General features: G+C 34.9%; 1 protein-coding gene across 6 annotated transcripts in view; it reads left to right on the plus strand.

Annotated features, from left to right (window-relative positions):
* PARP8 (poly(ADP-ribose) polymerase family member 8) overlaps positions 1 to 26589 on the plus strand; it is a 189947-nt gene extending 163358 nt beyond the window's left edge. For 3 of the 6 annotated variants that reach the window (XM_004380448.2, XM_023734966.1, XM_004380449.2), the window contains 11 exons: positions 2695 to 2820; positions 3999 to 4064; positions 6389 to 6456; positions 9350 to 9398; positions 10603 to 10715; positions 10886 to 10958; positions 12236 to 12305; positions 15348 to 15421; positions 16485 to 16554; positions 17607 to 17691; positions 22781 to 26589. In XM_004380448.2, coding sequence (XP_004380505.1) covers positions 2695 to 2820; positions 3999 to 4064; positions 6389 to 6456; positions 9350 to 9398; positions 10603 to 10715; positions 10886 to 10958; positions 12236 to 12305; positions 15348 to 15421; positions 16485 to 16554; positions 17607 to 17691; positions 22781 to 22883 — 897 coding nt within the window. In that variant the 3' untranslated portion in view covers positions 22884 to 26589. Of the gene's footprint in view, positions 1 to 2694; positions 2821 to 3998; positions 4065 to 4501; positions 4555 to 6388; positions 6457 to 9349; positions 9399 to 10602; positions 10716 to 10885; positions 10959 to 12235; positions 12306 to 12421; positions 12590 to 15347; positions 15422 to 16484; positions 16555 to 17606; positions 17692 to 22780 lie in introns of those variants that run through there. The other 3 variants (XM_023734967.1, XM_023734968.1, XM_023734969.1) reach the window with 3 other exon arrangements.
* The last annotated feature ends 370 nt before the right edge of the window (positions 26590 to 26959 follow it).

Raw genomic sequence — 26959 nt, forward strand, 5'->3', positions numbered from 1 at the left:
CAAATTATGGATAACATTGCGAAGAACGGGAATTCCAGAATACTTAATTGTGCTTATGAGGAAGCTGTACGTAGACCAAGAGGCAGTCATTCGAAAAGAACAAGGGGATACTGCATGGTTTAAAATCAGGAAAGATGTGTCAGGGTTGTATCCTTTCACCACTTAATCTGTATGCCGAGCAATTAAGAAGCTGGACTGTATGAAGAAGAGCACAGCATCAGGATTAACAACCTGTGTTAATGCAGATGACACAACCTTTCTTGCTGAAAGTAAAGAGGACTTGAAGCATTTACTGTTGAAGATAAAAGACTACAGCCTTTAGTATGGATTACACCTTAACATCAAGAAACAAAAATCCTCACAACTGGACCAATAAGCAACATCGTGATAAATGGAGACATGATTGAAGTTGTCAAGGATTTCATTTTATTTGAATCCACAGTTGACACCCAGGGAAGCAACAGTCAGGAAATCAAAGAATGCATTGCATTGGGCAAAACTGCTGCAAAAGACCTCTTTAAAGTATTAAAAAGCAAAGATGTCACTTTAAGGACTGAAGCGCATCTGACCCAAGCCATGATGTTTTCATTCACCTCAGATGCATGCGAAAGCCGGACAGTAAATAAAGAAGAATGAAGAAGAAGTGATATCTTTGTATTATGGTATTGCAAAGAGTATTGAATATACCACGTACTGCCTGAAGAACAAACAAACTTATCTTAGAAGTACAACCAGAATGCTCTTTAGAAGCAAGGATGGCGAGACTTCGTCTCACATACTTTGGACATGTTATCAGGAGAGTCCAGTCCCTGGAGAAGGACATCATGCTTGGTAAAGTAGGGGGTCAGCGAAGAAAAGGATATACCCTCAATGAGATGAATTTTTCATAGTGGGTGCAACAGTGGGCTCAAGCATAACAATGCTTGTGAGGATGGTGCAGGACCGGGCAGTGTTTCATTCTGTTGTATGTAGGGTCGCTGTGAGTCGGAACTGATTGGATGGCACCTAACAACATGTACACGTACACACAGTAAAAATTCTTCAGGTAGTCCGTTTAAGTATTGTGCATTTTATTGGTTGTAAATTATCTTGTGAAAGGGAAAACACTAAAGCCTAGAAATAGGAAACTATTGATGAGAAGAAAAACTGAAGATCACATGAACAGTATGGCCTGTTAGTAGAATAATAGTCTTTTTTTTCTCTTACAGATGAATCTTCACAAATAATGTTTTTTTAAAAATTAATTTAGGAATATATAGTGAAATATGTACAAAGCACATGTGTTGAGTCAGATCAATCAATTTAGTGTTTCAGCTCTAAAGATCAAGGTGCAAAGATTAGAGAATTTTGTGATTCTATTCCAAAAGGGAATATTCCTTTCACTACTTTATTCTGCTGGTATATTCTGGTCATACTTCTAAACCTTACATGGATACTAATTTTTTTTAAAAAAATGTGTATTATATATTTATGAAATTGTACATTGGAAGCATATTAGCTGTTTCAGCTTTGGTGTTTTCTGAGTGAGTCTTATGGGTATCTATGTCTATACTTTGGGTAGTTTTATAGATCTTATGCTCAGTGGCTTGAATAAGGTCACTGGAAATTCTGGGTGCTGTGATGGGGTGGATGAATTTGTGAATACAGACACAACACTGAGCACTCCTGACATTAGGTTATGTGCCCTTCTCATAAAAATTGGGGAATCAAAAATTGTTCACTCTTAGTGTGCATTTGTTTTTAAAAATGCCTGTTTTAAAACATTCTAGAAATAGCTTTCCCTCTAAAGATTAAATCTGCTGCTTCCTTTTTAAGTCCCTGTGTTCACACTGTAGATATTTTTGTTCTGGTGAGCTCTCTCCTGAATTTCTAAGCATTTAGACATTATCAGTTTTCCTGATTCAGTTCCCTGAATCATATTTGTTTTGAGGGCTGGGGAAGGATGCCTGGTAATAACTGCCCTCAGAACCATGCTGTTAACTGCTGTCTAGCACTGCTTTGTAGTAAATTCTGCAAAGCAATTCTGGAATAATGTAGCAATAAAGCCATTGTACTTAGCAAATTGAAGGTCATTAATGACCTTTGACAGAGAGTAGGAAGAGGTAAGATAATGTCAGGGGATTTGCTATTCTTGGAGCAGGCCACTCTCATTTCCTTCATTTTTGGTTTTTCACCTGGAATAGTCTCCCCTCTACATATCCCCCTCCCTCACTTCCTTAGTCACTCTGTGGAAATAGCATCTCCTCAGAGAGACCTTCCCTAGCCACTCTAAATAAAACAGCACCCCCTACCGACTCAGTCTCTAATGCCAGCTTTATCTGTACAGCATTTAACACTACCAGAAATTCTATGTAAGCATATATCTCTGTAACTGATTTTTTATTACGTATCTTCTCCATTAGAATATAGACTCTACAAGAACAGGGACCTTCTCTTTTGTTCACTGTCTAGTCATAGGGCCTAGAACAATGTTAGCACATAATATGTACTCATGACAAAGACATATTAGGACATGAATAATTGTGGGCACCATGTATTCATTATTTTAAATTAGTGTTCAAGTTCATCGGATTTGGCCTGGTAGCAGTCCTGAGGATCTTCTAATGAGCTTGTGTTACCATGAGAGGGAAAAACAATGGGAAAGCACTTGATACAACCTGGAGGATAGTAATTATTTCATGTGTGTATTTCAAGGTGGTAGATCTTCTAGTATCTATGTGTAGATCTGCGTTGGAATCTCCTAGGAAAGTTGTCATTTTCGAGCCATATCCTTCTGTAGTAGATCCTAATGATCCTCAGATGCTGGCCTTCAACCCCAGGGTAAGTAGTTATCCTAGTATATCAATGGCACGTTTCCTTTCACTGTCATTTAGATTTTAGTCCGCTTTCTTCTTTCGGTCTGAATCTCTATCTCACCATCCATATCCATGACCTGTCCGAACTCTGCATTCCATTTAGTAATTATGATTCTTTTTCAGCAAACTTTATTTGCTTCTACCGTCAGTCTTTCACATACCCTATCTCTTCCCCTTTTCCCTCCTTTAAAATCATTTTCAGAACTTCATTCTCATGAAACCAGGCCCAGTTAATCTAAATTTCAGATCTTTACCCAACCCCTCCTCATGACTGGTAGATAAATAGCTATATCAAATTGGATTGCAGTGGTCAGTATGATTATTTTCATTTTATATATATTTTTTGGGATTCTGGCTTACATAACCTCATTTTAATTTTAAGGAGCCTAGGTAAAGGGACCAGTTCCTTTTTATGTTGTATTTTCACTTCATGCACCCTTGCTCACTGCCACCACCACACCCACATTATCTAAATAAAGTGAAAGTTGGATTCACCCTGTAGATTAACTGGCATTTCATGGGAAAAGAATTTTATAAATAGTCATGGAGATTAGGCACATTCCTTTTGAAATATCAAAATGTTTAAATTGTGTGAGAGGTAAAATTGCCTTGGTGTCTTCTTGAAATTATTTCATAGAAACAGTGATTATGTAAAATTTCCTCAGAAAAAATTTTCTTCCTTCATAATTGGCATGAGTGCATAGTTATGTTTAAAAATGAATTATCGGTTGAGTGGTGTCAGCTACGCACTTGTCAGTCATAATCTTTTGGTAATAATCTTCCAAACAAAAGGAAATACAAAAAAATTAACATTGTGAGATTTAAAGTGAATTTTTATAATTCAGAAGGATTCTATGCTTACTTTATTCATCATGTCTTGATATTTTAGTGATGAAAGCCAGAACCATGAGCGCAATGTCTACTCTGTAGCATTTTTTTTCCCTGCAGGCCAAACACAATTTGTTCTGGCATTGTTTTCTCTTTCCTTCCTTCTTATTCAGTTATAAATCCTATGTCTTTTAGCCATCTTATGTCAGTCTTCCCTTTTATGCCACATAATAGTTGCTGATTTCAAACTGCCCGCCCCATGGAAATTTACGTATGCTTGTAAGTGGATACTTTTTTTTTTTTCCATTCAAACAGAAGAAGAACTATGACCGAGTAATGAAAGCACTAGATAGCATAACTTCTATTAGAGAAATGACACAAGTAAGTATGTCATCTTGTGGTCTTGTACAGCTCAGTTTTGCTTGAGTAAAATCATATTTTAAAGATATCTGAGAGTACTGACCATGTAATGAAATGTGTAATTTTCTGTTGTATTTTGGTATTTATATTGGTATGAAATTTATAGTTGTGCTATACAAAGATGTTTTAATTAAATTATATTAAAATGTATTGACTTGCTGCCGCTGTGGCTTTTTGGAATGTAAATTCATAATTATCATCTTATTGTTCTGCTCTTAAAGTCAGGAAAAGCCTTGAGTATGTGAAAGTATGTCAGGGGATATTTAATTTGGGAGCAAAGGTTACCATTTTCCTAGAAAGTTAATTTGATTAATGGTAGTCATTTCAAAACATTATTTTAATGTTAAAATAAAAACAGAAATCTTCTATAAAATGCAAATTTTGCATTAATATTGTAGATAGAGCGCAGAACCTCAAAACATCACTGGAAGACCTCAGATTCCCTGAGTGTGTGAGTTTATATTTTTGTCCATTAGTGAGGCTTTTCGGGAAAGTTTAACAAGCAGGGAACAGGGTTTATTATGGAAGTCCAACACATAACTGGGCTGTACGTGGAAAAGCACGTTATTGAATTATTGAATTATCCACTGCCAGCGATTTGGAGACAGGTATAAAATTTATCATTGTAAGTAGAAATTAATAATTAGAAATTGACAACAATACACAGTGTGTGTGTTGTATGTAGTAGTTTCAGGGCTTACACTGCCCCTAGAGATACCTGGCGTTTCATAATGAGCATTATGCTTTCTCCGCAGAAGGAATAGGAGAATCCTCTGTCGTGGGCCCACAAAGCTCCTGTCCCCCAGTCTACCTTGTGATAGTCATCTCACTCTCTTCCAACTCCAGAGACCCTCAGTTCTTTACCTGTAGGTCACTCACCCCCGTCAATCTCTCTAAAGAGGACATCCAGTTTGAGTTCTTACCAAGCAAATCAGCGCTACTTCTCCCTTTGAAGACGGTGCTCCAACAGTGCATTTTTACATTCTCAAATTGGATTCTCCTCTCTACTTGCTTGTTTTTTTCTGTCGCATAACCTATTCACTATCTTAGTTCAAAATACTGTCCCTGTCACTTATTAAGTCTGTGACTTTGGTGCCTGCTTCTCATCCTCTTTCAAAAGCTTGAGGTAAAGCACCCAATCTGGATTATAGAGGACAATAAAAAAGAACTGATTTCTTTTAATTATTTATTTATTCATATATTTAAAAATATTCATGCTTTCACCAAATAGTATGAACTCTTCCTAATTTTCAGACAATGGTAAACAAAAGATCCTTTAATTCACAAGTTATTTGCTTAAAATCCACCATCCCTTCTGGATGTTTTTCTACACTCACACCTTCCTGTATTTTCCAAATTCTTTTTCAAATAAGCATTGTTATTTGTATAAGAAAAAGAAAACAATAAAATACATTTCCACTTAAGGGGGAGAAAAAAAGCCTGTTGCAGTTTCTTACAGAAAGTTATGCAAATGTTTTTAGTCATGAAAACGACTTTGATTTATTGTGCTTAAACTATACCGTAGACCCTGATCATTCTTGGATTTAACTCTGGGATTAGCTCTATGCCAAAAATTGCTTCCTTTAAAATTCTGGGTCATGTGTAAGCTATTTTAATAGGAGACAGTATAGAAGATCGAGCATCAGCCTCGGAAGTTAGAGGCCAAAGTTGCATAATTGGCTCATCAGTGAGGTTCCTGATCTTGGGCAAGTTGCTTAGTTGCTTGATGCTTCAGTGTCTTCACTGTCAAGATGAAAATAGTAACCTGCATCCTCTTTTCACTCTCTACTTCATAGGCATGCTTTCAGGTTTTATTATATCAAATTCTTGAAACCCCTCCAAATAAATATAACATTATCCTGTACTATTTTCTAGGAGTACTGCCCTGTAGATAGACCTATGTTGTCACAGAAATGGAAATGGTTAATTGGGTCAATTTCATTAACTACTTTTTAGCAAAAAGTTATTTTTATGTATATTTTGTCCAATTTTGTCATGTAAAAATGTAGACCTAAGTAAATACCCTCACATATGACTGTGATGAGTAGCCATCACAAATTTTGCTTTAATATTAATTCAAAGTTCAAAATGGTAATCTTGAGGGTAAATGACTCGGGTAGTTGTCGCTGTTACAATGTCAAGGCTGCAGATTTTCAAGTGTAACCAGGTTAAGCATACTATTAAGCCTGATGTTCCTTTTGTAAAAATGAAAAACAAGAAAAAAAGTTGGGGGGTGGGGAAAGGATTTTTAAGGCAAATTAAAAGTATAATGACTTTTTCTCCAGGCACCATATCTGGAAATCAAGAAGCAGATGGATAAACAGGATCCCCTTGCTCATCCCCTACTGCAATGGTATAAAATTTTAGTTTTCCTCTTAATGAAAACAGAACTTAGTTTTCTGCTGCCTGTTTTAAAAAAAACAAAATTAAAAAAAAAAGAAAAGCCTATTTGACAAGACTTGCAATGGTACAGTTCTTCTACAAGCTTATGAGGCCTGGTGATTTTACAATCCAAGAGTCCTTAATGACTTTCACTTAATTAAAACTTGTACATCACAAGGGGAAGAAGATGCTGTCACATGCACTACAGGGGTATACAATCTCATTTGACAGTAGTTTGTCTATAGTTTTTAAAAATATAACTAACTGGCTTAGGTGGCATTTTGGTTCATTTAACTTTCTAGTTATGTGAAGACTAAGTGAAAAAATTTATTGATTCAACCGTTATTGTTGAAAATCTTTCTAAAACATATATTTTATGTATCTTTAACAAAGACAGTGTAAATCTGATTAACTCTTTGGTGACTGCAGATGATGCAGTGTTTCATAGTGAGCCTGGTGAGGGATACAGCATTAGTCCAGCATAGATCATAGAGGGAGGACTAGGCTGAGAATAGGAGAGGTGGGCTGAGAACTCACCTTGCTACAATGCCTGCTTCAAATAATTTATCCTTTCACTTCTCATCTGCAAAAGAAGAAATAGTATCTATTCAGCATACCTTATAAGGGCTTCATGAACATGCCTCTTTGAAATCACTTTGAAAACTCTCAAAGGCTATGGAATTTACCACTCTTGTCATGCAATAATACATATGTAACGATTATAAGAGATTGATCTGAATGAGTAGTACTTATTCCATGCCACAACCAGAAAGTTGCTTTAAAAATATATAAAGATGGGCAAAGGAGAAAGAATCTGGCTACCTCAGGATTCTGATTACCTAACTTTCAATTAGTCAAAATTTTGCAGTACACACTTGTCTGCTAAGACCATGACAAAATTTAGGTTTAGAAGCCTTCTTCTTTGTATCTTTTATGCTGTATTATTAAAATTCTGAGAAATTAAATAAAATAACACTTAGTTTCCATTTTAAGCCTTTAAATTCTTGCAATAAGTCATATTCAAAATAGAAGGTAAAATTCTCAAATATCTAATCTGTTGGTTTTTTTTCCTGAAGTTAGCCTGATTTTTAACTTTTAATTATTTGTGATCGTTTCCTTCAGCTTTATAGTCACTCTTCTTTTAAGTAGAAGAAAATCTACCAATATTTTTCACAGTTTTTCTTATTATTGGAAAGTGTGGAATATTTAGTTCTTTCACATAACCAAATTTAATTTTTTTCAGCTTCAACATCTATATTGAATAATAATTTGAATACATTGTATGTATCAACCCAAAGACATCCTCAGATATTACAAGAATAAGAATCTTCAGAAGAACTCATTCTTTTTTTTTAATTATTGTGTTTTAGATGAATGTTCACAAAGCAAATTAGTTTTTCAATGAACAATTAATACACATATTGTTTTGTGACCTTGTTTGCCAACCCTGCGATGTGTCAACACTCTCCCCTTCTCGACCTTGGGTTTCCCACTTCTATTCGTCCAGCTTTCCTATCCCCTCCTGACTTCTAGTCTTTGCCCCTGGGCTGGTGTGCCTGTTTAGTCTTGTATACATGGTTGAGCTACATGTATCATTACTCGTTTTATGGGCCTGTATAATCTTTGGATGAAAGGTGAAACTCAGAAGTGACCTCAGTCCTCAGTACTCAGTTAAAAGGATGTTCAGGGGCCATACTCTCGGGGTTTCTCCAGTCTCTGTCAGACCATTAAGTCTGGTCTTTTTTTGTGCGTGAGAATTTTGTTCTACATTTCTCTCCAGCTCTGTCCGTGACCCTCTATAGTGATCCCTGTCAGAGCAGTTGGTGGTGGTAGCCAGGCACCATCTAGTTGTGCGGGACTCAGTCTGGTGAAGGCAGTGGTAGTTGTGGTCCATTAGTCCTTTAGACTAATCTTTCGCTTGTGTCTTTGGTTTTCTTCATTCTCCCTTGCTTCAGATGGGGTGGGACCAGTGGAATATCTTAGATGGCCACTCACAAGCTTTTAAGACCCCAGATGGTACTCACCAAAGTAGAATGTAGAACATTTTCTTTATAAACTATGTTATGCCTGTTGACCTGTATGTCCCCTGAGACCATGGTCCCCAGCCCTCAGCTCAGTAATTTGTTCCCTCAGGGAGTTTGGATATGTCTGTGAAGCTTCTGTAACCTTGTCTTGGTCAAGTTGTGCTGATTTCCCCAGTATTGTGTACTGTCTTACCTTCACGGAGTTACCACTTGTCTATTGTCTAGTTAGTGTTTTTCCCTCCCCACCCCTTCCCTCCCTCATAACCATCAAAGATTGTTTCTTTCTGTGTGTAAACCTTTGCATGAGATTTTATAATAGTGGTCTCATACAGTATTTACTCTTTTGTGATTACTTATTTCATTCTGCATAATGCCTCCAGATTCATCCACGTTGTGAGCTGTTTCCCAGATTCATCATTGTTCTTTATCATTGCATAGTAAGAACTCATTCTTAATTAGGCAGTATAGGAGGAGTAAAGGAAGCTGATGCATGAATCAACTTCTAATCTTTGTATTTATATTAGCTTTATTTCAAAATATATACAGAAATGTTCATTTTCATGATATTTGTGTTGTGATTAGTGATGATTAAGAATTGTTTTTTTCTTAGGTTTTAAGGGACCTCCGTGTGTTTCTCAGATTAAAGTATTATCTTTTTTTGTTAGAGAAACTCTTTAAATTGTTTCAGGAAGCAAAACAAAACTATGTGATTAAATAAAATTATTACAGAGTTTAATTTATGATATAGCAAAAATAAGATTCACTCACTTTCCATCTAAGAAGAAAAACTTCAAGTATACTTGGCATATATTTGTGACTGATTGATTAATTTAATTTCAGGGTTATTTCGAGTAATAGGTCACATATTGTGAAGCTGCCAGTTAACAGGGTAAGTTCCCCCCCCCGCCACGTACTAAATTCTAGTTCAGAAATGGGATACTTATTAGTTGGGAGAATAAATACTTGTTTTGAGAACTGACCCCTGTGCTTTTTAGATAGCCTCTCCAAGAATTGCATTAGGTCCAGGTTAAGTCTAATTTTTTTCAGTTTGAAATTGTCATTTGTGCACCAGCTCCAAGCCTTTCCAATATATGCAATTCAAATTCACACTGCTGCCTTTTAAGTAAATGAAGAAGTCAATATGAGATCACTTAGTTATTCCACAAGTGATAGAAAGTATATTACCTAGGGATTGACCAGAAGAAAGTTAATACGCTTTTTATCATTGTTGATTTCATGTTGACATATCTGCACTTTCTATATCTGAGAAGATACTGTCTTCAGATATCTACTTACCAGCCTGATAAGCTTTCCAAAAAAAAAAAAGAAGAAAGCAAGAAAAGCTACTGGAACTCTCATTTCTGTTCTCACCATGATCTAAGAGCAGTATCTAACATCTCAGATTTCCCTTCTGTGAGTCTCTAAATTGTGACACCCCCAAATATTGCCAAGTTTACTCTTCTGAGACATGAGTGAATATTTTCAAGCAAGTATATTCCTAAATGAAAGGGAAATAACTAGAAAGTTTTGTCCAGCAACTATTCCAAAAGTTTGTTTTAATTTCTTCCTGTGATCAAAGGGGAAAACTGCATTTAAATGTAAGAAATTTCCAATTTTATAAATATAGGCAAATAAAGCTTAATGATTTTGCAATTTTAAAATCTTGAATTACCTTTTCTTTTCTGCCTAGCAGACACTCAAAATATTTCCTCAGTTGAATAGCTAGTGTATGCTTAGGGATTCAATAATCAAAGTCTTTTAAAAAATGTAATCAGGCAGGCAGATCTGCTTGGACATGATTATGTAGTGTATTTTAAAACTAAATATAAATGACTTTGGATTGTCTGTATTCCTGCTCCTTTCCCATTAGCTGAAAGAATTATCCTTCATATCAACAATTCCATGCTATTTATCATTAATGCAGGGTTTTTGTTGTTTTTTTTTTTAATTTCTGTGAATTGGCCTGTTAGTATGATTAGCCTAAAATTACTATGGTTTGAAACTAGATAATTCTTAAATCAGTAAAATTTGAAATTGTCATGGTTATATGTTAAATTTGACGTGTTTTCATTTGTCATTATTTTAAAAAACAGCAATTGAAGTTTATGCATACTCCGCATCAATTTCTTCTTCTCAGCAGCCCACCAGCCAAAGAATCCAATTTTAGAGCTGCTAAAAAACTCTTTGGAAGCACCTTTGCATTTCAGTGAGTACGGCTTGATGTTAGTCAGTCTTCTGGAAATGTGTAGGGAAAAGTTGGCAATTAATGCTGAATAGTCAGTGACATAATTCTTGGAAACTCAGCACTTTACTTATTATACCGTGACCACTTTAAAAGATTATTGATTTTCTGGTTTTGCTTTTTCCTTTTTTCAGTGGCTCACACATTGAAAACTGGCACTCCATCCTGAGGAATGGTTTGGTTGTTGCTTCTAATACAAGACTGCAGGTAAATTTTCTGAATGCTTGAACAAGACTTCATTATTCTTCAGTATTAAGGTTAGGTCAGCAGTCCTGGTTTTAAGTTTTTATGTCCAAAAGGGGAAGCATATGCACTTGAAAAAACTACAAGGAATGTCTAATAGGCATAAGTACATTTTCATAAAATAAAAAGCAGGATTGATCTATACACAATGTAGAAATGAAAAGGAAAATTAATTACTTAATTGGTTACAAAGAAAGTTAAAATCCTATGAGACACGGTAAATCACACTTTGAACATAAGTAGAAAAATATTATCCCCTACAAAGTAAAACTGTATAAGCATTCTATAATTAATCCAATACATGTTTATTGGGTACTGTGCCTTTATGTGACTACTCTAGAGTTGAAAAGATAGGCCTAAGAAAAAGCAAACTGGAGGTGGACACCAGAGAGCCATCTGATACCTGCTTTTCACCCTAGGGGTTAGCAGGGTACTGGGTATAGTTCCTATTTTTACTTAGGTCTTTCCTCTCTCACATCCCTCTTCAGTCTCATGCAGCTAGTTTTCATTTGACAATGTAAGGAGGGCAGTAAATAAGATGTTCAACCCAATCACCTGCACTAAACCTCACAAAACAATGATATTAAGATGATACAATTAGACGTAATGTCCTTAAATACACATTTATTGAATTAGCTAGCATTCAGCTCATACTAATAAGGGTTGAGAATTCTAGAACATAGAGATAATAAGAAATTTAGTTGTCCCAAGTTGTTTCTTAAACCAGTCAAAGAGTTTCAGTTAATAAAACTCTCTGTAACTTGGAAAATATAGAGGAGGATAAGAATCAGATGCCAGAGAGTATTGCATAATGAAATCTGACAAGGACACTTTGTTTATATCCTAGCATGTGACTCTTGATCAAAATTCCTTCACATGTATTTCAGCCTTCACCTGAGATGGTGTCTTGTTTTCAGAATTTTCGGCTACTTAAAATAAGAGCCTACTGTAGTACTTTACAATAAGTGATTCTACCTCTGGTAGTTTGGAAAACCTTCATCGTGGATTTTTTTCCTCTCGCTATCATTTTTCATATATAAACTTACTCTGAATTTTAAGCACAAGGATATTAGTATTATTTTCAAATTAGAACTTGGAAGACGAAGAGCTCCATCATTTTCTAAAACTTAATGTTCCAACATGAGACCGATTGCCTTCTTTTGTAAAATATTAACATTTGAAACCAGTAACTGATCTCTCTCTCTCTCTCTCTCTCTCTCTCCCATCTCTTCCCATTTTAGCTCCACGGTGCAATGTATGGAAGTGGAATCTATCTTAGTCCAATGTCAAGCATATCATTTGGTTACTCAGGTAATCCTGTCTTTCACTTCTAACCTCAAATTAGTTTTAATTTTTTTGGTGTTAAATATTCTAGGCACAATTTTGTGTCAAGTGACTGAAGCTTATTTTATATTTTTATATGAAAGTCACTTGATAAATATTAGAAGCAAAAATAAAGTGCAAGTGTCAAGATGAATTTATAATACTTCCTCTTGGATATAAGACAAGGAGCCCTGGTGGAGCAACTGTTAAGCATTCGCTGCTAACTGAAAGGTCAGTGGTTCCAACCCACCCAGCAGCTCTGCAGGAGAAAAAACCTGTCAGTATGCTCCTGTAAAGATTACAGCCTAGAAAACCCTATGGGGCAGTTCTGCTCTGTTCTGTAGTATCCCTATGAGTCAACTCAACAGCACACAACAACAACATATTTTATTTTTTTCATTTGTTTTGAGTATTATCTCCATTCATTTTTTCCTCTACTTTCATATAACTTTATGCTCTGTATGGATTTATTAAACCAATTATCATAAACTTTAGCATTGCTAATTCCCATCTACTAAAGTTTTAATACTTCAAAAATAAAAAACTAGAAGAAAAATAAGGTGAGGCTAGATATATCACAAACATATTTTAACTATATTTCACCTCTAAATTCATTTAATATATGGCCATAAAATATTAGATTACAGAATATTAACTGACATTCTTCATCCTTTAATATACCTTTTATTATAATATTACTAATACTCCATAAATAAATTTTGAACGGTATAGAAAACTGGAGGGAAGAAAAAAAAAAAGCACCTTGATAATCATCCTGCATATTAACATCTTGTTAATATTTTTTGTGAGATTGTGGGAAATAATATCTTGGAATAAATGGAAAGCATGTGCTGAGGGGAGCCTGGTAAATTCAAAATGTGGAAAGAATGATTACCAAACTGTTAACATTAATTATTCTTGGGTGGTGGAATTTGGGATGATTTCTCTTTTGTACCTTTATTATTTTTGGAATATTACACAATGATTAGTATTATTTTAATAGTAATTAACCTATTCTCTTTAAATACAAAGTAATTTCCTCATTGCCAAAAAATTATTCCAACTACACAGTCTTTTATAAAGTAAATGTTTTCCCTCTTTTCCTGCAACTTTAATGTTCAATGTATTTTTCTTCAGTCTTTAAAAATGATTTTATATTCATAATACCTGCATATGTAGTTGGTTTTACTAGTGTGCTGCTGTGTATGCTTGTGTGTGTGACTGTGTGTGTGTGAGGGAGAGAGGGAGGGTGAGATTCTTTGATCACATTACCCATCTCTAGGAGTTGTTGTTCACATGCTTCCTGTATGGTAAGTCTTAATATCCCATATTAAAGAAAATGATAGGGAGGTTTAATACCTAGCTGAATGTTAACCAGGCCTATTCTTCCTGTGCCAAAAGTTCATGCTCTTTCAACCATAGCAGCTTGTTTGTCAATGATGGGAGACTAAAATTGAAACACTTAAAACTAGAATTATAATTAGAAATACCAGAAGAGAGTAGCAACAATGATAAAAACTAAGGTGATAGAATGCCAAGGGAAAGAAAATTTTAAAAAGTTAGAAGTGTGCAAACTAACATAAAAATTAAAGCTAGAATAAAAACTATATAAGGAAAAATTAAAAGAGAGCATAAATACAGATAACCATCCCAGTTACAATTGCTGTATGACAAACTACCCAAGACTCGGGGTGTAAAACAACAATTACATTACACTCCTGGATTCTGTGGGTCAGGAATGCACAACACAACTTGGCGAGGATTTGTGGAGAGGAATGGTGATTACAAATTCTGTAAATTATGTAAATTTTGTTTGTGCGTATGTGCATTTGTCTGGGGAGGGAGTCCATAACTTTTATCAAATTCTTGAAAGTCTTTGATCTGAGAAAATGTAAGAATCACTATGCTGAGATAAAGTAGCTTCTGCAGTTAGTTTTGAGGGCTGAGAATCTGGGAATTAGAGAGCAGAACAGACTTTTAGCCTTCTAGTCAATTCTGACTCATGGTGACCCCATGTGTGTCAGGATAGAACTCTGTAGGGTTTTCAGTGGCTGATTTTTTGGAAGTAGGTCACCAGGGCTTTCTTCTGAGGCATCTCAGGGTAGACTCTTAAACTGCCAGCCTATTAGTTTACACCACCCAGGGACTCCTCTGCATACAATACCCTTTGCTTTTCATCAAAAACTGCTTGTCTGAACTCCTAGGCCTGTTCTCTCCCTGACCCTACTCACCTCTGCACCTTTTGGGGGATGCCAGACTTGGAAAGGGTTAGATCCAAGCCATTTGCAATTTCATAAGCAGGCTTTGCCAATTCTCATTAACCCTTTTATTGAAACAACAACATCAACATAATAACACACCCAACTTCTGATATAGTAGATGAATATTTTCAAATAAAATATAGATACAACAAATCTACTGATTCTAAAATCAATAGGGATCTTAGTTCTATTTTTCTAAAATCTTCTGGAGTAAGAAATCATGGAATTAATAGAGTAAGCTAAGACTTGTAGATATCATGGGCAAAAGAACTTACATAATTTCCCATAATTAGAAGAAATAGTTTAAATTCTAAACAGAATTTAGTACATATCAGTAGTTTAAGAAGTTTGTGTTTCAGTATATTTTTCTGTTATTGATCATACCTCCCTACTCTTTACCTCCCCCTCGTATTAATCAAACGGTGAGAATTAAAGTTAGGATGTAAAAGCTTTTTAAAACCAAGTTTTAAGAATTTTTGAAATACATCAATTTCATGCAAAAGAATTTCCTATCTTTGTTTTTAATGCAAAGAAAAACCAACTGCAGTTTCTACCTTGTAGCTTGACCAAGAGTTCCAAAACTCACTGACTTTCAACCCCAGGTGCTGAAGCACAGCCAGGTGTGTCTTCAGGAGCCCATTGTGACCGTCTCTGGCCTCATACAGTGAAAAACATTTGCCTAAAGTGGAATGTTGCACTGTGAGAGATGGTATTTTAAGCTGCACCGTACAGCTTTGTTCCTCAATTATTATTTTGCTGATGTTTTCAGGGATGAACAAGAAACAGAAAGTGTCAGCCAAGGATGAGCCGGCTTCGAGCAGTAAAAGCAGCAGTGCATCACAGGTATTGGAGCAACCCGAGTGACTATATACGATTAGTGAGCTGTAGACTTGTTAGACTTGAGGACTACAATGAATGCTCAGGCTTTTTAAGTGGTCATTTCTCAAAGAGAAATGAAACTCACCCTAACATATAATAACCAAATTGCCTTTATTCACTAAATATTTATTGGGCTACTGCTATATGCGAGAGACTCTCCTAGACATTGGGGGTATGGTGAAGATCAAAAATAGACAAAAGTTCCAGTCTTGTTGAAGCCTACATTCTAGTAGAAGACACAAACAAATTAGACAGCTAGGTAGGTAGGTAGGTAGATAGATAATGCTATATGGTGTTAAATGCTATTGAGAAAAATAAATCTGGGAAAAGAGATGGAGAATGCCATGGTGTGGAGGGGAAGATGAGATGAATGTTAAGTGGGTTGGTCAAGAAAGGAGTAAACCCCTACCAGTAGCAAGTGCATGAACCATGTGGCTCTTTGGGAGAAAGAACATTCCAGGCAGAGAGAAGAAAAGAAAACAAACATACTCTGGGAAGATGAAAAATCTATCAGATGAGCATTGTGACTTTAATAATAATAATAATAATAATAATCTGATATCTTTCCACCCTTCTACTCCCTCAAAAAGAGTCTTCTACATGAGAGGTTTCTGAATCTGTGTGGTTTAGTAAATGATGCTATAAAAATGAGTTGGTTTTGGATAGCTGGATGATCTGGAATAATGGATTTTATTGTTCGAAAAGATCATGCAAATTTAATTTTGTACCTTCAAATAAAGATGCCAGGCTTCCAGTCAAAATAAATTTGAGCTCTAATTTAGCATTAATTTTAGTTCACGCGTCATGATAGTGATTTAATAATGATGATGTACAGAAATTAAATGATATTACATGTATAGCTTGATATTAAAAGAGAGCTGAAGGGCATTATTTCTGACTACTGCTAGTCTAGACAGGCTTTTTTTTTAAAAAAAAAAAAAGCTCAAACCATCTTAATGACTTGTTTTTTAATTAATATTTTGAGTGCCCATTTTCACTCTAATTTTTAAATTCTTTTGGACTTCAGTCACAGAAAAAAGGCCAACAATCCCAATTCCTGCAAAGCCGCAACTTAAAATGCATAGCTTTATGTGAAGGTAAGTTGAAAGTTTTACAAACCTCATCATGTTAATTCTCCATCTTATCTATGTTTTAGAATTCAAGTATATTTACAGGATGCTCATGATGAAATAGTGAAAGCATTGTGCCTTATGACCATCTCTAAGGACACAAATGGAGCCCTGATGGTGTAGTGGTTAAGAGCTACAGCTGCTAATGAAAAACATTGGCAGTTTGAATCCACCAGCCGCTCCTTGGAAACCCTATGGGGCAGTTCTACTCTATCTTACAGGGTCGCTATGAGTCAGAATCGACTCCACGGCAACAGGTTTGGTTTTTATTTTAAGGGCACAAATGGAAAACAGATACAGTAGAGATCATAAAGGTTAAAACCAAAGCAGACTTGGCAAGAATTCAGAAAGTGCTAAATTTTATTCTTGGCAGATATTTCAGAATAGTAATTAATATCTTTATGATCAAGTCATGCTTATCACTTTGGTTAATATGCCACCTTCCTCTTTAAGTTGGTGTTTGAGCTTATGATACCATGAAAAATTTGAAAGATGAACCAAGCACTGAGAAAATAACCCAAGAGGTCTTTCTCTTTCTACACTGAAATTACTCTTCCATTATGAACGTACGACAGACAAAGTGATTTACAAGATCATATAGTTTTCTTTGTTCTTGCTTTAAAATCTACCTTGGCTAAAAAATTCATTTTGTCTTCTTTTGTCAAGAGTTAACCGTTAGCTGTCTCTTAAGTTTTCAACACTTGATAGTTATGGAGGATGTTTAATTGCTATCTACATAGTTCCCAAGTCACAGGGCTTGTTTGTTTTTGATAATACACAAGTTACTTCCTTCCTAGTGTTATAGTATTTATTGTTTATCAAATCATAAAGTTGTTACATGGCCTTTCATTGTTTCTGTTTACAGTTCTTGTTAGCTGATAAGGTTGAACATTTGTCCTATGTCCATTTATGCATGTGTTTTTGCTTTTCGATTTCTGAAGAGAAGGGATATAGTAACTTGGATGGACTGGGATTTCTTTAGAATATAATAGTTCTTTAATTTTATCTTCCATGTACAGTGATCACCTCACCTGATCTGCACAAACATGGAGAGATATGGGTTGTTCCAAATACTGATCATGTCTGCACACGATTCTTTTTTGTGTAAGTGGCAATGCTCAAATTGGTGTGTTACTGCCTTCTCTATAAATGAGGTAACCGTGACTACATTATTATTTGGTCACTTTAGCTGCCAAAATATAACTCACAGGTAATTTAGTTTACTGTGAACTTAGTGTTTTTGTTTGATTTTCAGAAAGCTGTTAAAAAAAAATGATGGTTAAATACTGTGAACTTAGAACTGAAGAGAAGCATTCTGCCTCTTTAACCGTCTCTCTTTGCGTGTGTGTATGTAGATGTGTGTGCGTGTGCATGTGAGTAGCTCCTTGTGCATATATGTGAATGTATATAGTGTATATATATATACACACACTTTATGAATAGAGTTTTCAAAAAATATTAAAACTAAGGATAAAGAAATAATGAAGGTGCTGTGTCTGTACGCGGTTGATCTACATTCCATTGTAATATAGGCTGGCAATGCAGAACATATTAATGTGGATTTTTTTGGCACTAGTTGTAAGAGCTGCGTTAACATATAAGAGCATTATTTTTCATTCGTAAATAATGGTTGCAATAGACCTGTCTGGTTTTCATCCCACCCTGATCCCCAAATCTTTTCTCATGTCTGTTCCCACCTAATCCACGAACCTGTCACTAAAAGAAACTCAGGGAAGAGTAGGGGATCTCTGCTTTGTACTTCATTGTTGTCTAGAAAGATGCTGCAGATTTCACTGGTTTGTTTAAATAAGCCGTGTCAAAATAACTGCATGAAAATATTTGTTTCAAAATGTCATGACTTCTTAGTACTCTGTGCCTTCAGCATTTGATCCGTTAGCTTATTGACAGTTGTTCACAACAGAAGTGCTGTGAGCTGCCTGCCTTCCTTTAGGATGGTATGGAAACTGATTTTCTTATGATACACATTTATTGGCTGTAGATTTCTTTCTTAATAGTGAGGAAACAATAAGTGTAGTGGAAAGAACCACACGGTTGAGTCAGACAGTTTGAATCCTGACCCACCAGTTATTAGTAAGGTGACATTAGCTAAGTTACATAACCTCCCTAAGTTTCATCTGTAAAATGAGAGTAATATACCTACCTGTATCAGTCAGAATCCCAACAGTGCACAAATGACCCATGCCACATATGATCATTTCTGCCATCTACAGTTAGGTCGTTTACAGAGTTGTGGGTATAATGGAACTGAAGGTCTAGCATAGTAACCTGAATCTGTCTGCACCAGGGCTCTTACATCCATAGATGATCGAAAGGACAAGGGGAGGAAGCAGTTGCCAGAACCTAGTAAGAGAGTCCTTTCCAGTTCAGCCTCTTTGAAAGGAGCCATGGCCTTCAGTTGAGGGACATAGGCAGTCCAAGGTGGTTTGGAGGGATGGAACCAAGAGAATTAACACCCTGACTTCACCTTTGAACCAGTGTCCTGCTGGGACTCCCCATTGACCAAATCCTACCAGAAGCTAGAAGGCCAGGGAGCATACTGATGTAGCCTCCTGGGACAGAATGCAAGGTAGAGAAGGGTGCCAAGTGGGTCTGGAAGCTCCAAGGGAAGCTGTCTGGCACACTGCCTTTTATGAGGTTATTATGAGGATTAATTTAGCAGAATACAGTTCTCCACTGAAAGACACTCATTAAATCCTTTTCCTCTTCCTTCTTGATCATCTTGACCGTTACCCACTGTTAGAGAAGCTCAGCCTTCCAAAGGAGACTGCCAATCACAATATTATTTTATTGAGGGACCCTGAGATTTTGACAGAAAAGTTCTGTCATCTAATTAAGTTAATCTACCATTTTTGACTTCTTGTTTAAATTCATATTTATTGAGCGAAATAAACAACCTTAGGTCCTTAAGAAAGCAATAGCCATTTCTAGTGTACTTTATTGGAAATTGTGTGTAAAGTATACAGAAAATAAATCTGTAGGGGAGAATGTGTAGGGGGTGTGTGTGTGTTTACTGCAGAGAAGGATGTCTGCATTTCATAATAAAAAATTGAGGAAAGATCATCAGAAGGAAATAGAAGAAAATACTTTGAGTACAGTCAAATACTTTACAGATAACATAAATGGGGAAAATCTGTTAAGAGAATAATTTTCATTGCTTTACAAACAAACGAAATTTCATTCTTTGCACCCTCAGGAGAGAAGAGACTAATTAAGGAAAATTGATAAGATTAAAAAACAGATCAAAAGGAGAATCTATTCACTAATTATTGTACATTCTAATTACAACCATCAGTTTCTTGCTTTATGCAAGATGGTCACGAAGTTTTGCTAGTGGTGTCTCCCTAGTGAGTGGTAACATTTAGGAAAAAGTAATGGCGGAGAATGGAGTGAGCTATCACAGATACACAATTATCAGATGGAAACTTTATTTATATTCTTTTTTTATTCTTATTTATTTTATGTTGTATAATCCATAATGTAAGAAGCTTGGTTTAAAGACTACAATATAAATGAATGGGATCTCTTTTTTTTATGTTATTAAGTAATATTAAAAATTAAAATAGCTTCCATGTTAATCTGACTCCCAAAGTGAAGATAATAATAAAGAGATAATACAAGTTATTTAGTATACTAATCACATTCTGTCTTCCAGTAAAAAACAACACAAAATGAGAGAAAATTTAGGAGGAAATTTTAGGGATCAGAAGAAGTTGAGAGTAAAATAGAAAAGATATCACTCGGGAGGGGAGGGGGGAGAATGAGAAGTTTGGAAACATTTTGTTGGGAAATTCCAAAATGAGAAAACTTAATTAAAAAATAAATGCTCCAGGGAAAATGTAATAATTCAGATGTTATGAACAGATTCTAGCCAATTTCTAGTGCCTAAAAATTGTTGGCAAAGCCTGATTTCATTACTGACCTTAATGCATGTGTACAAGGGCATTAAGGCCCATAGGTAGAAATAAGGCAGCTGTTTTAAAAATGGCCAGATGCTGGGCTCAAACAAGGGGATGTGAAAAGCAAACATACATCTTGTGCTCCAGTCATATACAACAAAAATGTTTACTACACATTGGATGAGTAATTTTAGAGCTGGATTTGAACACTCACTATTGGTATTTTTCTTAAGTAGAATAAAATAATAAAATCCAAGAGAAGGTAATTGAGGATTTGGCAAGATAACAGAATAAGAGTATCTATTGCCGTGGTCTCCCCCCAGCCCCCGCCACTGCTGTAGTGAGCAAGTTAGAGATGGGAGTACATCCTCTCCCTCAGCTGGTCAGTGTCCAAGGAAAGGTTAAGAATCATTAGATTTGCTTATCCTGCTCATTTGATGTAAATATCTACATGTTGAATGCTTTAGTGTTTCTTTGATTTAGAGCAGCCAGATCTGCAAATAAATTATTTCTATATTTTGTTTTTTGAATAAATAAAAGATATATACCTCCTTAATTTCTCCAAACATTTCAGGCAATTCCAAAATTTAAGAACAGGAAGAACCAAATAAAATAGATGACCTGCAGAAAATAGGACAGAGTATTGTCAAGTATCCTAGTCAAGCAAAATCACAGTCCTAAATAAATATCAGGAATTGCTATCCAAATCTATTTTATCTTTCAAGGTCTAGTTCAAGTACCACCTCTTTCATGAAACTTCTGGTCAAAATTAATCTCTCTTACTGGTGTTCCTAGCTCATTGCAGAACTCCATTTAAAATTAATTGTATCTTACTCTTCACAAGGCTTGAACTCCTAAAGGGCAAACTCCTTTCCTCATCTTTTTCTACCCTGCATTTCCTGCCATACTTTGTACAATAAAACATATGACATACAATTTAAATATACTTTAATACTAAACCAAAAAAACCCGAAACCGGTTGCCGTCAAGTTGATTCCGACTCATAGTGACCCTATAGGACAGAGTAGAACTGCCCCATAGAGTTTCCAAGGAGCAGTTGGTGGATTCAAACTGCCAGCCTTTAGGTTAGCAGCCGTAGCTCTTAACCACTATGCCACCAGGGTTTCCACTAGCCTAAGTAAATTGGAATGTGCTGAGTATATCTGAAGGAACAAACTTGTATGGTAAGAATTAACCAAGTTGACAAGCAAACCTTGGATCATTAGTTAGGAGTCTACACTAGATACAAATGCAGTTATATGGAGGTGTTTAAGCAATGGATTGTGCAAGGAACTAAGCTCTCATTGCCCTATGTCATCTTTTTCATTTTCCTGTATTGTGCTATTTCAGGAGAACGTATGTGTGGTGAGGAAAGACAGTGGCGTGCCTTAATCTTTGAGACACTGCTTCCCCCACCCCCACCCAGTGATCTATTTTGAAGTATTACCACTTCTCTAAAGCTTCAGTCTTGAATCCATTTTTGTGAAATAAAATTAATTTCATCACCTATTCCACCCTGAATATTACCATGAAAGTTTAAAAATTCATTCTTGGGAAATTCTTATTGCCCAAGTAACTTTTTATTTGAGGAAATGAATTATTATCTGAAATGTAATTATTTTTTTTCTAAAGGACTTAGTAATTGCTGTCCTTTAATATTATACTTTCACTTCTGTTGCTTAGCTAAAGTTAGCCGACTTGGAGTCTTACGTGAAGTACCAGCATATGTAAGAATATGTTACAGTCAGACTAAATAGAGCAAGCAGTGTTAAGAGAAAAAAAAATGCAGCAGTGATTGCAAGAGAATAATAACTGGAAGGCAGGCACGGCCAAGTGGTAGAAAATGAAGTAATTTATAAGAATGCCATCAATCATAAAATAAATAAGTGACCGAAGTAGAAGTGGAGCTAAGAGGTCCATTATCCAAGGGACATAATGTTGAAGTTTGTGTATTGGTTCACAGTAGGCCTCGTAACAGCTGCTGTGGGAAATGCTTGCAAAGCCAGACACTGGGATGCTTCCTGCAACCCAGGCAATGCTTTGTGTTTGGATAAAAAAAATTAAAATTTAAAGAGAAGCCATGGGCAAATTAAAGCATGAAGTTGAATAATGGGCTTTTTTTGTGTTTAGTAACGTGAACACATTATTAAATACAACTGGAATATAACTGTATCTTTCCCTTAGGCTATATTTTAGGTATCAAATAGCATTTCTAAGCTGTTTTAAATGCTATCATTTTAATGAATGTTTTTATGATTCTGTGTTTTGTGTTTTAGCTATGAAGATGGCCAAGTGGGAGATGCAAATATTAACACACAAGAAGGAGGCATTCATAAAGAGATCCTTCGAGTAATTGGTAATCAAACTGCTACTGGTTAAAGGACCACCATTTAATTAACATGATTTGAAAGCCTTCCTCGGTTTCAAAGCTGGATTTTGAACTGAAGAAGATGATAAAATAATTTATTATTATAAACAGAATTAACCCTTTGAATACTGATTTTTTTCTTAGTATTTCTAAGTATCTCATTATATACCTAAAATGGTATAAAATTTGTCAATTGTAGGGTTATGGTATCTAGTAATAAAATTAAAACAGCACTTAAACTGAAGTTTGGGTTGCTCACAATAAACAGATTTAAAAAACAGTTTTGTGCTGATATTTTTATATTAAACTCTTTAATTGGACATTTGGTATTATATACCAACATTTTAGGTTACCAAAATAGAATTGAGAACATTTTATAATGGCATCTAAATCTATAAGATACTTTGCAATAAGTATAATGTTTGCATATTCTGATGTGCTATATTATTAGTGGCATGAACATTCGTATGTTTTGGGAGGGTTGTTCCCTATTCTACTATTATTTTTCCTTATATAAAAACAGCTAGGTCTTAGAAACAGTGCTTTGCCCAAAAGTATGTAATATACATACCTATAGATTCATGCATCAGAATGTGTGTTTGTGTGTATATGTGTGTGCATACACACACATATATATTTTGACAACAGAGATGGTGCAGATAGTCCACAATAACTATCCTCATTTGTTGAAAAGAAGATATTATTCAGTAAGCAGTAAATATGGACATCAAGATATGAGCCAAATTTACCACTGTTCATTCACTGAGAATATTTGCAAATAGTTTTTCTATTTGTTTTAAGAAATGTCCCATCAATTAAAATTCAGCTCTTAAAAGGTTATCTAAAAATCATACTTTGGGGAACATGAATGCTCCTGGTAAACTAAATCTGTGCTCAAATGATCGTATGTTTAAAACAAACACCTCAGAATTTAAACAAACAGTATATATTTTTTAATTTCTTACAATGGAACATATTTTTTATTTATACCACACCAGCATTTTTATAGTTTAATTTTATTTTCATGTTGAGAAAGAAGACAAACTTTGAAGCTTCTTTTATATTAAAAGAACACAAGTGAGTTTATAGAGAACAATAACACCAGCTGTCAACATTCAGCCTTCAAGAGTCATGTGCTCATCAGAATCTTTTCTGTTTCTTTGGGTCCGAGAGTTCTTATTCACTTTAAGTTGTAATTGACAGTGTTTATATTCCTGCATAATGTCTTCAGAATAAGGCCATTCATGAAAGCAGTTTAATTCCTGAGTCTACCACTTTATTCAAACCCTGAATCAAGGCTCATATCTGATTGTAATTTACTTAGAAAGAAAAAAATAATAAAAATGTATAGTCATTTGCAAGTATAATGTGATAACTTCTGTGTTTATTTCTTTTGTCTGGCATAAAAGGTAAAAGAAAAGGTCATACACATTGTTAAGGGCTGCAATTTAGGAAGTATTTACTAATCTTTTATTTTTCTTATATTGTAAATAATTGATAGATATACCACTTATTTCTGAAAATAATAGGCTCGAAATGGTTGCAATATTGACCATTTTGATAGTAGTCCACTTAAAACATGGATCTATTTTGACTTGTGCCTGTGAACCCAAGACAGACTGAGGGTTAATACCAGCATCATAAAGACAAGATACAGTATCCTATTTTGTGGTCTTTGACTGAATATTTGGAGACATTATATGGGACAAGAGGACTCCTTACTTTCTTCCAAGACTCCCTACATCCCTCAAATCACTTTGACTGTGTTTTAAAAACATTTTTAAGCAATTGAATTATTTTTTCAAATTAATTTTGTGGGATATCTTACATACGACGTAAGTATGAAGATGCAATAGCAGGATTTTGAAGTGGGGAACCCCGTCTGTTTGTCTACCAAGCCCATTGAGGCACCTTATTAACTCTTTAAAGTGCCTCCAAGCATAATTAGAAAACCACTGACCTGATCTGTTAAGGCTTTACTTAACAGTTTAGTAATCTGTAAGGAGTATAGTATTAGAATCTGAACTACAAGGGTAACTTGTAGGATTCAAGAGGAACTGTTTAGGAGAGTAAAAACTACCATAATATAAACCTGTATTGCCAACTTAAGAATAAAAGTAGATTCTCCTATCATAGGAAGGAAAGCAGTTGATAGTTTAATGCTTATTAAATATTATGGAGCAATGGACATCTTTTATGATACTAAAGTAAGATATCTTCTAATGATAGTTAATTGAGTGGTATTAGAATGCAGAATGCAGATCTTAAGTTTATTTCCCAATATTAAGTGTCAGAAGGAGAGCTGGTCTTTTGAGCTTCTTGAAATTGAGAATACTGTAGTATACTGATGTAAATGCATATATTTCTAAAGAATCTAATTTCAATTCAGACCATTAGTAAATTAATATCATGCTTCCCAAATGCAAGCAGGTACTTAAAATTTAGAAGTTTAAATGCTGTTATCATGCCTTGATTCAGTTACCCCAATAAAATATTATCTATGGGCTTATTCAATGATTCCAAACACTTGATATTGTATTGTGTTTTTATAATCATTTGAAATCTGTTCATTGATGCTTTGCAATAGTTATATTAATTGTGTAGCCATTGTTACTAAATATTAACCTGAGCAAAGGCAATAATTTATTTTCATTCTTTAGTAAGGGAAGAAAATTCTTCCTCTACTAAACTGATTCAGCTTTTTCCTACATTACCGATTTTGTAAGCATTTTACTAAGAATAATTTGTCCTCTTTCACGTCCACTGTATAAAAAAGAGAAGAAAATGATTGAACATTCGAGAAGAGAAAAAAGTAACAATGTCCGTATAAACTAATGCTGTAGAATGCATTCTGGTAAGGCACTCGAGGTGCCTTAGAGTGCACTATTTGGAGTGACTTTTGTTTTTGTTGTTCACCAAATCTCAGTCAAATGTTGGATTTGAAGGGGACTGTTAAATTTAAAATTCGGACAGTGTGCCACATCCTTAAGTTTACTTTCAAATACTGTGTAGTATAGGACACAGATCCAAACTATTTTTAATGCTATAGGTGTTTCTTATTGAAAAATTTAAAAGAGTTTAGAGAAGAAATTCCTGGATTTTTCTCCGCTTTGCTAAAAGAGAGAAAAACTTGCATATGCAAATCTATAAATCTTTAATTAATACCACTGAAAGCATTTTAGCAGTACTTTACACAATATAACTTGCCTTTAGGCATGGAGTTTCAGAAAGTGTTAAGAGAAAACTCATCATCCTTGTTAGAGTCTGAGTGGCTTCATCAGATGGTAATTCAGCATGTCGTAAAGGGTCACTGAATAAATATGGATTTCATGATGGCATTTGAAGCACATTTTAAGAACATTATGCTGTTATTCTACTGTTCTGCTGAATTCTTCATTATAACGCTACCTCAAGACAACTGATAAAGACTGTTTCTTAAGTAGGTTTCCAGTGTAAGGAACAAATAACATTTTACAGATAGAAGGTGCCAAATAATTTAGCAGCCCATGCTGGACACAGGTATTGTTGGTTATCTCTTGACAACGCATGACACGGATATTTTAGCCTCTTCTGGCGAATGACATACCATAGTTAACACCTGATGAGTTGTTTGAAAGAGTTTTAAGTTGCAAAATTTGAAATAAGTTAGTTCTTTTTAATATTGGTTTTCTACATGGATCAATTTTATGTCCATTCACCTAAAGCTTCAAACAGTTGCTCACCCTAAACAGTTAAATAATTAAAATACCCAACTGCTGTGCCAGAATGGCAGACTAAATATTCAAGTATTTTGCCATTTAATGCCTGCAAAATTTTTGTCAGATTATATACAAATTTGATGTATATTATTATGCATTTAATTTTTCTTGGGGATTTTTTATACACTATGATAGGATAAGTTTTTGTAGGTCAAAAGAATTTCAAGTAGTTTTTAGACAAAACATATCCAGAGTGTGAAAAAGCTGTGTTGATGAATAGATTACATTACACATTTACCAGCAAGTCAGTAAAAAAGTAGTGCTTATTTACATAGTCAACATAAGTTAATGTTCTAAAAATAATTTATTTAATCTGCCCAATATTTAAT

This window comes from Trichechus manatus, unplaced genomic scaffold (genome assembly GCF_000243295.1).
Source record: "Trichechus manatus latirostris isolate Lorelei unplaced genomic scaffold, TriManLat1.0 scaffold00074, whole genome shotgun sequence".
NCBI classification, from domain to species: Eukaryota; Metazoa; Chordata; class Mammalia; order Sirenia; family Trichechidae; genus Trichechus; species Trichechus manatus.